Consider the following 13892-nt stretch of genomic DNA (forward strand, 5'->3'; position numbering starts at 1 on the left):
AATATGTGTCACACAATATGTCTATTTCCTTAGATACGGGTATGGGCGCCAGTTCAATTCACTTTTTAGTTTTCTCCTAAGTGATTTTTTTTTTTACACCTCATCAATAAAATGCATTTTAAGCCACCAGCAAACAAGACGATACTATAATAATTTTGACAATCCTTTTGTACCTACTTTTTATATTGCAGAGTTCTGAAAAGTTATTTTAAACAGAAAATGAAAAAAATATCTCCTGGGAGAAAACATAGGAGAAAAAGTGAATTGCATAAGGACCCTTGTGTATTAAATATTTCACTAGATATTTTGTTTATGAAGATAGGATTGTGCATACATAATGTTTACATATTTACATGTGTGTAAAGCAGAAGTTTATGTAAAGAAAGAAAATAGGCGACACAATGCTATAATAGATCTTTACTGTGTATTAATTGTGGTGTTTTACGCTGATTTCTACATATGCAAAGTTACAGTGTTGTACATTAATGTTTTTAGGCACTGTATATTGGTATGAGGAAGTCAGTGTAACCTCCCATCAAAAACACTGCCCTAGAGCATTGGTGTCAAACTCAAAAAGTGGGCCGAAACTGAAAACTGGGACCAAGTCACAAGCCAACCTCGATGTCTAATGGCCACCATACAGTTCCCTGGTATCTAGTGGCCTCTACCTCCCCATATAGTTCCCTGGTGCCTCCCTCCTTCACGTATACCCTTTTCTGGCTTCTAATGGCCCTCCTCCCTACCCTATACAGTTCCCTGGTGTCTAGTGTTTCCAATCCCTCCCCTATACAGGACCCTATTTTCGAATGGCACCGCTCCCTCCCCTATATATTTATCTGGTGTTTAGTGGCCCCCTTCCTCCCCTTTATTGTTCCCTGGTGTCTAGTGGCCCTCTCCCTTCACCATGTGTCTTCATCGTTTCAGCTGTACCAATTAGCACAGTTCGTGGGCCAAATATAATGCAAAGTGGGGGAACCACTTGCGGGCCACATTTTGATGAAACTACAAGTTTGACATGTATGCCCTAGACCAAATAAACTACCAGTTTTTCCAATATTTGTGTCATCTATTGAAGTAAGTCGCCTCTAATTTTTCTTCTTAGAGTTTTCAATGTTTTTTTACACTTAGGTGCCTCTTTCTCTTCCTCCCCGTCATATGGGTGATGATGGGATGGGAGAAAGATAATGGATGGGTTTCTATTCAGTAAAATTACATTGTTGTCACAACATGGAATTACGGGATGCAATCAGTAAGATCATTATAATATGCGTGTTACAAAAAGTACAGACATTGCAGATTAATGCATCTTTACTACTATGCCTTACTACTATGCCTTAAACATAGGAGGCTGAAGTATAGCTTTGAAGCTTCAGCATTCATTTAAATATACTTTTCTGAAGAAAATACATGTGTGAAATTTTTAAATAAGCGATTGCTTTAAAATGACATATTATACCTGTCAATGCATCTGTATGAATCTGAAGCTAGGAATAAATTAATTCATGCAAAAGGTTTGATTAAAGTCTGGGTGGCTGACATGGCACTTTGAAGTCAGGTTCCTCCATGCCTGTCATAAGGCAACCTAGGCAAGTGCCTGGGGTCTAATGGGTGTCAAGGGCCCTGAATGCCAGCTTCGCTGGCCCATTTCTTACCTCAGCTTACCAAAAGGGTCATAATAGGGCAGCCAAAGTTACTTCCTTGCCTAGGTTCCTTTTTAATCTTAATGCTTCTTTGTTTCCTAGGGCATACAGGCCATACACAACCACACTGTATTATTGTACAATGCTGAAAGCAAACCTGAAGGTAAAAAAAACAAAAACGTATGATATAATGAATTGTATGTGTAGTACGGATAATGATTAGAATATTAGTAGCAAAGAAGGGTCTCTTATTTTTATTTTCAGTTATAGAGATTTTAATGACCCTTTGAACTATCCTGCAGTAAAACCTTATCTCAAGCCAGTGGTGTAGCTAGACATTTTGGGGCCCCATAGCAACATTTTTGTCTGGCCGTCATATCTAGGCACTCTTGAGCAATGCCGCCTGCCCCTACCCTGTCAATATGAGTTGATTGGTCAATTTACATTGTTATGCAATGCGCACTGTGTGTAGTCCATGAGCACCGAGATAAAGTCAGAAGGGTGAAGCAACAAAGCAAAAGTTAATACTGAACACACCAAGTACCATCTGGGCCCCTCTCTTCTCCAGGGCCACTTAGCAGTTTCTATGGCCGCTATGGCTATTGCTATGCCCTGTCTCAAGCTGTTTCTTGGCTGTGTAAATACTTCATAAAACAGGACTGTTTTTGACCAAGTGGGTCGAATAGCTCAGAGAGGCTCTTTTGCACTGAAGGTTTTTAAACTTTTCCTGTACTGGAAAACAATATAAGACTCTTTTCTTTGCCACAAATGTTCTATTTCTTAGCTGTGCTACACATACAACTCATTATTATATCATACTGTAGGTTTATTTTGGCTTCACGTTTGCTTTAATCACTTAACTATTTTTGTTAGTGTCTGAAAAGGAGCTACACATGGAAAACCTATCATTGCAGAAGTGGATGATTTTTATTGATTGTTGCATTTACTGTCACCAACATTTCAAGATGTTTCTTAACATGTCTTAGACAATATGGTATCATATGTCCGCACAGCATGTAACCCAATCCCTACAATGCACATTAGGCATCTGGAAAATTTCCGGACCACTGTGAGTAAGAAGACTTCTGAAGATCCTATTTGCTGCTGCTATTAGCAGAGCCACAGTCATGTATATGTTCACTTCCTCATATAAAAAGTGTGAATACCAATATCCGTATTATTCTAAAAATCACACTAGACTAGACAAATTCCTGCAGTTGGACCAGCTCAACTCTGTAGTTTAAAAATATCTAGGAATATAGGCCTGAGAAAGTGGGACACACAATCTTTTTCACGGACGGGGGTGGAGTCAATAGCAGGAATTCTGGGAGCCATTTGTCACCAGTCACCCTCTCCACTAGTACCCATGCAGAGCAGATAGAATCCCAGACTCCCCCATTCAAGCTATGTAAGCTTGGGACAGAGAGAAAGGGGGAGTTACAACACAGATAGTGACATAGCACTTCATGTTGCAGATTACCCCCTCAAAAGTTATACAAGCCTAAGCATATTATATTATATATAGGGAACAAGTCAAACTTTTTTTCTGTAAAAGACCTTATAGTTTTTCAGAAAATCGTTTTTAAAAAATTCAAATAGAAAATGTTATGTTTTTAAACCCGTAAATGATGATTTGATGCAGTACAATGAAGGCACAGGGAAAAAGAGGTGACACAGTGGCGAGGCAGAGGTGGCACACAGCAGGACACTGAAGGTACTGGATAACAGATGTGACACAGAGGGAGACACCGGAGGCACAGGGGGGCTTAGAGGAAGTACAGGGGACAGAGATGGCACAGTGTTGACTTATGGAAGGATTCAGTTTAAGAATTAACCTACAGTCCTATCTTGATTGTTAACCGAGGACTACCTGTATACCCCAATACAGGCAGTGTCAGGGGAGGCACCAGGATTTTTATTGAGGAGGGTGCTATGCAGGTGCTGGATTCAATGGTGGGTGTAGCTGTTGTGGTGTGTATGGGAATCAACAATTCATATAGTGGACAATTAATCACAGTATTTGCTTAGCATATATATAGAGAAGCACATATATTAGAGAAGAATCCATAGGTGATCAATAGGTGAAAGCAGAAGAGAGTTGTCCCGGGGGATAGAAAAGTGCTTAGCGATCTGGCATGCCTAGTGTGATCGCTGAGACAGAGAACAGGAAACACAAGCAAAAACACTAGCGCTGCAGAAAATGCTAGCGTTTTTGCCACTAATGCAAGGATATGGTCCACATGTAAAAATGCATATACTGTATGTGCGTTGTACATTGTGCGTTTTTGTAAATGCACAACTTGCTGCATTTTTAGAAAGGCATGCAAAAAGCCCATAATGTATCTCAATGGAGACGCAGGGGATGCGTTTTTAAATGCGCTTCTTTAAATATGCTACTGTATTTTAATTCATTGATTTTTGAAAATGATAATAATAAAAAAATCATAATGCAGCAAAAAACACAGCCAAAAATCAAAAACGCACAGTGCAGAAAACGCACGGTTTTCTGCACAGCCTAGTGTGCTCCCAGCCTCAACCTCAATGACAAGTGCATTTTTTGTATACGTACCCCACCCACCAGAGTTTACTTGCTCACACACTGCCAGCTATCAGTCCTTCCCTCTCCATTAAACAATACATGCCGCTTGGCTATAGCTTAGCATTGTGTCTGTATAGCGCTTGTGCTTTGAACCGCCGCCCCAACAATTGATGTACAATTATGAACGACAACAATTATTGTGCATGTGTATGCACCTGAACCTAAATGTAGTCCTGTAAGAGTCATTCTAAACAGCAAAGAGGGAAAAAACTACAAAACACAACACCTTCTGCTTTCACAGCAATCTACGAATGTACCTAAAATATGAGATCTATTTATAAGACTGTTAAAGATGTGATGCACAGTTTTACATCTTTAACATGAAACACGAGTGATTTAAGAGGTGTAAACTAGAAAAACCACAAAAATAGCTTTGCCACCATCAATGTGACAAAATCTAGTCATTTATATTACGGAAAGTGTTCATTCAGCATCATCAGGTATGTTTCTGAGGACCCCTCAGCAATGTACAGTGCGTTCGCAGCATATTGTACGTATTACCTGTTTAGTGAGATGATCCATGGTCAAATCTACTCATATTGCATTACGTAGTGCAAGGAAACATAATACAAAAAGACAAAAAAAACAAACAGGTACCATAGAAAGGGAATTTGCAGTACACAACTCACAGCTGCAGGCTATGTGGGTGTGGCTGCTGTTGCCTGGAAGCATATCACGCTGCTCAGATTGTAAGAGGGCGGGGCACAGACAGAGCTCTCTGAGAAGATGGCTGCCTCAAGCACTGGAAGTCAATGTTGAAGGATATGGCTGACAAAAGACTCATGCTAGAGAGTTCGGGGGCCACCTATACCAAGAATCTAGCCCAATGCATCACAGAAAGGGTTAACCTCCTGTGTAAATATCTTTACAGACACAAAAGGGTTTTATGTATTATACTTACCATGGATGGCATGTATATTAGATGGTATGCATAGAAACAATGTTAAGTTTTATACTTATATTAATACGTTTAAGTGAAAACTAAATAACATTTTTCAGACAAAACAGAGAGGAATTTAATCCATCATGTAATCCATAGTTGCCTCAATCACCCACTCCCTTGGTGGGACAACCCTGATGGGACAAAAAAAATTCTATACTAATGAAGAAAGATGGGATCCTACATCAATAAACTTTACAAAAAAAGATTTTCCTCATTTATCTTCCTTTGCTTTAGGACATATGTTGCTTCATTAGTTTAAACCTGACGTGAGAAAACTCACTCAAGTTTGATACTTACCTAAGTAAAGGGAAGGCTCTGAATAGTATAGAACCTTCCCATTCGTCCACCCCCAGCCCATTCTGCCACTGATGTCTGCTGGTACCGCATATCAACCTGGTCAAACTGCTCTTCAGATCTACACATGTCCCGGAGTTGTTCCGAGAAGGGGTGTAGTCCAGGCCCGGCCCGCTCATGAGGCGGGGTGAAACATTTGCCTCAGGCGGCAGATCTGGGGGGGGGGGGGGGCGGCACCCGCCTGTCTGTGGATGCTGGGTGCCGGGGTAGCTGGCAGAAAGGGAGTATTGGGCGTAGTGGTGGGGAGGGGGTTGGACCCCCCCTCCCTCGCCTGGGTCCCCCGGTCTGCGCTACTCCTAAGGAAGGGTTCACACTATGGCAGTGTTTGTGCCGAGGATGATATCAGTGCATACTCTCGCTGCCCACGAAACAAACCCCTCACTCAGATGTGTCTATTGCATGGGAAATGTCATTTTAGCATTGCTATTACGACATGTACAATATCCATCTAAATTGTGCAGAATGGGACTCTATAAAAGACACAAAGGACCCCAGACAGACTGGACATGTCAGAGCATATCCAAATAGCTTATATACTTAACAGAATATCTATCAACATGTCTGTTTGTGCGCTGTGGTCCTTTGCATGAATCAGACCGTTTGGGGCTATAGCATGAACCGTGCCTAACTTAAGCAGGGAAAATTAAAAAAAAAAAACTCCTCGTACACACTATCCATGTTGCAGTCTGCTTTTTAGCAATGCATATGGTTAAGGATCTGCAAATATATTAGAAAAGTAATGCTTTCTAGTGTACCTTGTTCACATTTGCGCATAGATATCGTACGCTATTTTGTAGTAAACTGTTACATGTATCTCTGTGCATTGCAATAGAAGTCAGTGAGTGTGTTTCCATAAGGTTTTGAGAGTTTCCTTTCTGTCAAAAACACATGCTATTAAAAATGCATTGAAAAACGCACTTGAAAAAGCAAGACCACTTTCTATAAACAAAGAAACTTGCATATGCGCTTTTCAACATGTCCAGTGAACGAGGACTAACATGGCATGGTTTTTACAACCTCTACAGTGACATTTTTGTTCTACTTGCAGTGCATTTTGTTCTACTTGCAGTGCATTTTGCATGTACCATTGTTCCCCTAAAGCAGTGCTGTCCAACTTCATGGGCATGGAGGGCCATTTTTTTTCAGACCCCATGGTGGAGGGCCGAAGGACCCCCCCCTGGAAAAAAATGCAATTACAGGACAGTTAGATTGGCAGCACTTTTCACAAAATGCGCCGAAAATGGGTGTGGCCATGGACCAGAATGCGGGTGTGGCCACGGCTGGAGACAAATTTACATGAACTTAGCAATGTGGGACATTAGATTAGGACAGTGGTGGTGAACCTTTTGGAGGCCGAGTGTCCAAACTGCAACACAAAAGTCACTTATCTATCGCAAAGTGGCAACAGCAATTTAAACTACATACAAACGTTTTAACTCATACATGAACATTATGGAAAATCCAAGTTGAAAATAAACTCTGAAGATAAACAATTTCATCCATCCTAATCCTGAAAAATGTATTTTTTTTTTTAGAACCTCCCAGTTTTATTTTCCGTTTTAAAAAGCTAAAAAAGGTTTAATGCTATTGTCTCATGATGATGATTCAGCGTTTCCATAGTCTCGCAGTTCGCAATCATGTGATCCCCAACAAGACAAATTCAGCAATCATGAGGCCCCCAACAAGACAAATTCAGCAATCATGAGGCCCCCAACAAGACAAATTCAGCAATCATGAGGCCCCCAACAAATCATGAGGCTCCCAACAAGACAAAATCAGCAATCTTGAGGCCCCCAACAAGGCAAATTCAGCAATCGTGATGCCCCCAACAAATGAGGCCCCCAACAAGACAAATTCAGCAATCATGAGGCCCCCAACACAACAAATTCAGCAGTCATGAGGTACATAAATAGAGAGCATTTCACATAAATAGGCAGAATGCCCCTTTAATATGGTAGACACCTCTTACCTGGCTTCTGTATTCTCCTCTACTGGCTGTTGTGCCTGGCTGGCCTGGCAATAGTGTTGTCGGCCAGATTGGTGATGATGTGTGGGCTGAAAGGCCTTGCGGTGCTGCTGTGACCGGGCTGGCGGTGATGCTGTGGTATGGCCGGATGAGGTAGTAACAGGTGTCCCCCCAGTTAGATAGTGACAGGTGTCCCCCCAGTAAGTGACAGGTGCCCCCCCCAGTTAGATAGTGACAGGTGTCCCCCCAGTAAGTGACAGGTGCCCCCCCAGTTAGATAGTGACAGGTGTCCCCACAGTTAGATAGTGACAGGTGCCCCCCCCCAGTTAGATAGTGACAGGTGCCCTCCCAGTTAGATAGTGACAGATGCCCCCCCCCCCAGTTAGAGTGACAGGTGCCCCCTCCAGTTAGATAGTGACAGGTGCCCCCCCAGTTAGATAGTGACAGGTGCCCCCCCAGTTAGATAGTGACAGGTGCCCCCCCCCAGTTAGAGTGACAGGTGCCCCCCCAGTTAGATAGTGACAGGTGCCCCCCCCCAGTTAGAGTGACAGGTGCCCCCCCAGTTAGAGTGACAGGTGCCCCCCCAGTTAGAGTGACAGGTGCCCCCCCAGTTAGAGTGACAGGTTCCCCCCCCAGTTAGAGTGACAGGTTCCCCCCCAGTTAGAGTGACAGGTGCCCCCCCCAGTTAGAGTGACAGGTGCCCCCCCAGTTAGAGTGACAGGTGCCCCCCCAGTTAGAGTGACAGGTGCCCCCCCAGTTAGAGTGACAGGTGCCCCCCCAGTTAGAGTGACAGGTGCCCCCCCAGTTAGAGTGACAAGTGCCCCCCCAGTTAGTGTGACAGGTGCCCCCCCAGTTAGAGTGACAGGTTCCCCCCCAGTTAGAGTGACAGGTTCCCCCCCAGTTAGAGTGACAGGTGCCCCCCCAGTTAGAGTGACAGGTGCCCCCCCAGTTAGATAGTGACAGGTGCCCCTGAGTAAGTGACAGGTGCGCCCCCAGTGACAGGTTTTCCCCCAGTCAGCGTCCACTGCCTCGCTCCTGTGCTCCGCTGCCTCACAGCTCAGACCTCACAGATCGCGACGACTGAAACAAGCAGAGCGCGCGCATAACACCCGCGCGGCAGAACGTCACATGCGGAAGTGATTGATTTCACTTCCGCATGTGACGTACTCCGTGCGGGTGTTATGCGCGCGCTCTGTCTGCCTCCTGTCGCCGCGATCTGTGAGGTCTGAGCTGAGCTGTGAGGCAGCGGGGACACAGGAGAGGCCACACAAGAGGGAGCAGACATGGCGCCCATAGCGCACGCCATGCCTGCATCTCGGGGAGAGGAGTGGGCCGCAACAGGAGGCCTGGCGGGCCGGATGCGGCCCGCGGGCCACCAGTTGGACAGGGCTGCCCTAAAGCAGGGGTCTCAAACTCGCGGCCCGCGGGCCATTTGCGGCCCTCGATACAATATTTTGTGGCCCTCGCCAGCAAAAGCTTCCTTATAGTTTGCTTCAGTGCTCCCAAGTAATCCGCCGCATCCCCACTGCTAAACGAGGGCTGCAGAGCCCCCAAATTGCCCTGGGGGCAATCCGCCTGCGTTTCCTGGAAGGGGCAGAGCTTTCAGCTTCAGCTCTGCCCCTCCTGACGTCAATCGCTGCACGGATCGCCGCCTCTCCCCGCCCCTCTCTGTGAAGGAAGAGTGAGAGGGGCGGGCAGAGGCGGCGATGCGCCGCGATTGTGAAATTCCTTATGCGGCCCAGCCTCATCCTGACTTTGCCTCCTGTGGCCCCCCAGGTAAACTGAGTTTGAGACCCCTGCCCTAAAGTAAGACATCCTCTGATTATAAGACCTAGCTGACATTTCACTCATTCTCTAAATATAAGGCATCCTCTGAAAATAAGCCTACATCACATCCTCAGCCGCAGCCCACATGCAGGGCCGGCCCACCCATGAGGCGGGGTGAAACTTTTGCCTCTGGCGGCACCTCTGGGGGGGTGGCATCCGCCTGTCTGTGGGTGTGGGGGGCCGCCCGAGCTGGAGGGGATAGCGGGCAGGAAGGGGGTATTGGGCCTAGCAGCGGGGAGGGGGGGTCGGACCCCCCCTCCCTCGCCTAGGTCCCCCGTCCTCCGCTCCCCTCCAGCTTTAAAAAGTTACGCTGCTGCCTGCAGCTATTGTAAGAGGCAACGGGCGGGGATCACTCACCTCTTCCTCGTTCCAGCGTGTGCTCCACTGACGTCACTTCCTGGGCGGCGTAGCAGGAAGTGACGTCAGTGGAGCGCAGGCTGGAACGAGGAAGAGGTGAGTGATCCCCGCCCGTTGCCTCTTACAATAGCTGCAGGCAGCAACGTAACTTTTTAAAGCTGGAGGGGAGCGGAGGACGGGGGACCCAGGCGAGGGAGGGGGGGGTCCGAACCTCCTCCCCGCCGCTAGGCCCAATACCCCCTTCTTGCCCGCTATCCCCTCCACCTCGGGCAGCCCCCCACACCCACGGCTTGGGGGGGGGGCGGCGATTTCTTTAAGGATTGCCTCAGGCGGCAAAAAGTCTAGGGCCGGGCCTGCCCACATGACACATACCACTACTGGTAATTAGATGCTACCGGTATCTATCTTGCTGCTGCCTTTGCAAGGTCTCCGGGACACCCGCCATTCATGCCAGACTGCATGCAGTAGCTTTGTGCCGCTCATCGCCTCCTGAGTTTACCACAGGCTGTTTCTAATTGGATGTGATAGTCTCAGAGGCGGGATCATGCTCCATTTTTGGGCCAATCACTGCACTCGCTGCTACTCAGCGAGTGCAATGATTGGCCTAATAACAGAGCTATGATCCCGCCTCCAAGACTTGATCCAATCAGAACGCTTTAATACCAGAGCTTGAACAGGCAGCCAGCATGGGGACACATCGTGTTGTGCCGATCAGGCACCTTACATGTCATCCTTGCACACAGCAGGTTTATCAACTGTGTGCAGGGGTGACATGACAGGTGCCTGATTGGCACTGTAACAGTACAATGCACAGCAATAAGAGGCGGCCAGCATGGGGACATCTGCAGTGCCAATATAAGACATCCCCTGAAAATAAGCCCTAGCACACTTTCTGGAGCAAAAATTAATATAAGACACTGTTTTATTTTCGGGGAATATACACACACACACACACACACACACACATTCTCCATTATGCAAAACTGCGCTTTAGCTGGAACAAACAGGAATGGCTGAAAACACATTCTACCAACGGGAACAGATGGAAACTGTTCTACTGACAATAATGGTTCACAACATACTGAGTGTTTTGATGCACCATTGCAATTCTGAATTTTAATGAGCTGAATCCAGTAATCAAGTTTATTTATCCAATGGGGCCTGACTTTACTGTAACCTGTTAACGACAAACAGATACCGGCTGAGCAGACTGTAATAATGACATGTGAAGAATACACTGCTAAGAAGCTGCTATTTTAGAGTATTCTCAATAAACAGAGAAAAATACATCTGAGAATAGTTGACCACCAAGTTTGTCTCGGCAAAGCATTCCTCTTCTTTAGACAGCAGAGTTTCTCCTGCTAAGAGGAATGCTGGAAAAGCACTTGATGGATTTATCAGGTGATCAGTTTATCCTTCTCTGGCTGGCTATGGTCACATGGTCATGTATCACTTTTGTTTCCAGTGCAGGCTAAACATGACTGCTCAGAGAACAACAAACATAACTTCTCTGCAGGAGACTCTCTCATGGACAACAGAACCACGTGTAGGCATTGGCCTCAATTCACCAGAGAAAAGTTAGTAGGAGATAAAAGGTCGGTATTTTATCTCATACAGTATTTTAACACTTTGTTTGCAATTCACCACTGTGAGAGGATAGAGAGGAGTGTTCGATAGCAGGCGATAATGATGCGATAATGGAGCGATATGGATGCGAAAACCATGCGATAAATGGTCGATAGTTATGCGGTGTTAGTGATTTGCATGTGATACTTTGCCTCTCTGGATGCTGGAAGTAAAGGATTGTGGGTAGGAGGAGGAGGTTATTACCAGCATGTGACCGCAGAGGGTTTCCCTCCCTGTTTTTGACCCTCTCCTTCCATTACAAAGCCCTCCCTTCGTTCTGCATATTAAGTATATTAAGCAATATTAAGCATTTACAATACTAAGTGGATGGGTGAAACGGAGGAGGTATTTGGATCAGAGGCGTATCTAGAGGGGTGCAGGCATGGCTCATGCCATGGGCGCCACAGCACCATGGGCGCCATGGCTGTCCCATCCTCCCTCTGCCCCCTCCTCTCTCGTGCTCCACTACCATACTGAGGGATGCCGCTTGTTACTTATAGTTGGGGGGCTAACTCTAGCAACCTTTACTCCGGAAGCTACTTACATGGGGGGGAGACTCGTCTAAATATCTATGCCGGGAGGGGGGCACCTCTTGCTACCTATACTGGGGTGGACACAACTCTGGATATCCATACTGAAGGAAGACCTCCAGTATGGATATGGGGCGCAATTTCAGTGTTTGCCATAGGCGCTATATTACCCAGATACGCCCCTGATTTGGATACATTTTCACACTCACTCCCGATGAAAAATGTATCCAGATTCCTCCTTCCTTTCGCCCATCCACTCAATATTGTAAATACTTAATATTGCTTAATATGCTTAATATTGTAAATGGGCTGCTCTCTGGTGCCTGAAATATGTACAGTATAGGCTGTTACTGTGTGCTGCTAGTAAACTAGCTGCAGAGTGAGCTGCAGCAGCTGTAAGAAAAACCACATATCTCCAGGTACATTCAGGGGATAAATAGATGAAAAAATAACAAATGGCCACACAGCCTTTTTTCCCTGGTGAATTGTGATTTTGAGAAAAAATAACGACTATCGCCTATTTATCGCACATTTATCACACATTTATCGCATTGAATTTCTCTCTGTCGATATTTCACCCTATACTTCTGGAGAATTGCTATTTGGAGATATCACCAGAGGTAAATTACCTCCCATGAGATAAATAGGTCGGTAACCACTGGTGAATTGAGGCCAATTATTGTCAGCGCTGACTTATGGGAAGGGGAATACAGTAATGACCTAACTAAGTTTTGATTTAATAAATTCAATTAATTAAGCACATTTCAAAAAGTGGGGTAATTGTCAACTTGTTTTGATTAAAACATCAACTAAAACCCAATTGGGAAATTACCGGTAGGTGTTTTTATCAGGAAATAGTGACATGAGATGGTTTGAAGGTTGTTGTGCAGTACAAATCTCGTGTCCAGAAACAATACAATATTTTTCTCAGATGCGATAATTCAATGAGATTTGTAGGATCATAAGTAATTGGAAGGTGATTATCAATTGTTCCCATAAACAGATCGATTAGGACACTGTTTTCTCCCAGGAGATAATTTTTCATCTTTGATTTCAAATAACTTTTAAGCACTTTGCAATAGACAAAGTATCAAAAGGTGGGTGAAAAAGTACTATCAAAATTATTTTGAGTATTTGTTTGCTTGCTGGTGGTTTAAAGGGCATTTATTTGACAAGTTTGAAAATATCACCTAGGAGAAAAGTCAGGAGAAAAAGTTAATTGCATATGGGCCCTTGTCATAAATTGCCTTTTATACCACCAACAGCCGTATGCAATTAACTTTTTCTCCTGAATTTTCTCCTAAGAGATACATTTTCATTATCTCTTTACAATAACTTTTCAGCATTTTACAATTGAAAAATTATGTTGAATATTTTATTGCTTGCTGGTCTATATGTGTAATCAGGGCTGGATTTACAACTTAGAGGCCTGTAGGGACAGCCGCTCTGGCGCCCTAAACTGTGCCCCTGAACACGGGCGACACCCCCAAGTAAAAATATTCTGAACTCTGTGTATGGGCCTTTAGGGTGTAAGTGCCTGTGGTCAGTGATATGAGACAGGGATTAGACTGTAAGCTCCTGAGGTCAGTGATGTGAGGGGGGGGGGGGGGGGCGCATGTGCCTACAGTGCCTAATGGAAAATCCGGCTCTGTGTATAATAAATAGCTATAAACTAATGGCTGTGGATTAATTTCATAGCTCACAAAGACAAAAAAAGATGGCTTGCATGAGTCTGGTCACTGTCCTGAAGTCATATGTGAATATTTCATTTTGGACAAGAGGAAGTGATGATATGCAGTTACCTTTTTTAAGAGTGCAAACCAGTACCTTGTATTACCATTAATGTGAGGAAGTTGAAGCCATCCCATATCTGTGGCAGCATCAAATACATCTTTGTGATGCACAAAGTCAAAAGATCTTATTTCTTTTGGGCTAGATAAATCACAGTTGTCTGGGCACTTACAGTGTACCTGAAGCAGAATTACATTTTTAATGAAGTTCTTAATGTGTAAAACCTATTCCTGGAAATCTTCCTGCTATTTGTTGTCTT

The 13892-nt window shown here is 44.9% G+C and overlaps 2 protein-coding genes across 7 annotated transcripts in view; both read right to left on the reverse strand.

The window, feature by feature from the left end:
- The window catches only part of PLEKHD1 (pleckstrin homology and coiled-coil domain containing D1), a 664905-nt gene that overhangs the window by 398671 nt on the left and 252342 nt on the right, over positions 1-13892 (reverse strand). The window lies entirely within an intron of this gene.
- Positions 1-13892, reverse strand: part of GALNT16 (polypeptide N-acetylgalactosaminyltransferase 16) — a 228764-nt gene that overhangs the window by 167401 nt on the left and 47471 nt on the right. Inside the window, exon 1 of one of the 3 annotated variants that reach the window (XM_068253837.1) lies at positions 4741-4806. The exons of the other annotated variants lie outside the window; for them this stretch is intronic. Coding sequence (XP_068109938.1) covers positions 4741-4761 — 21 coding nt within the window. The 5' untranslated portion in view covers positions 4762-4806. Of the gene's footprint in view, positions 1-4740; positions 4807-13892 lie in introns of those variants that run through there. 3 annotated transcript variants of the gene reach the window in all.

Source organism: Hyperolius riggenbachi, chromosome 9 (assembly GCF_040937935.1).
Source record: "Hyperolius riggenbachi isolate aHypRig1 chromosome 9, aHypRig1.pri, whole genome shotgun sequence".
NCBI classification, from domain to species: domain Eukaryota; kingdom Metazoa; phylum Chordata; class Amphibia; order Anura; family Hyperoliidae; genus Hyperolius; species Hyperolius riggenbachi.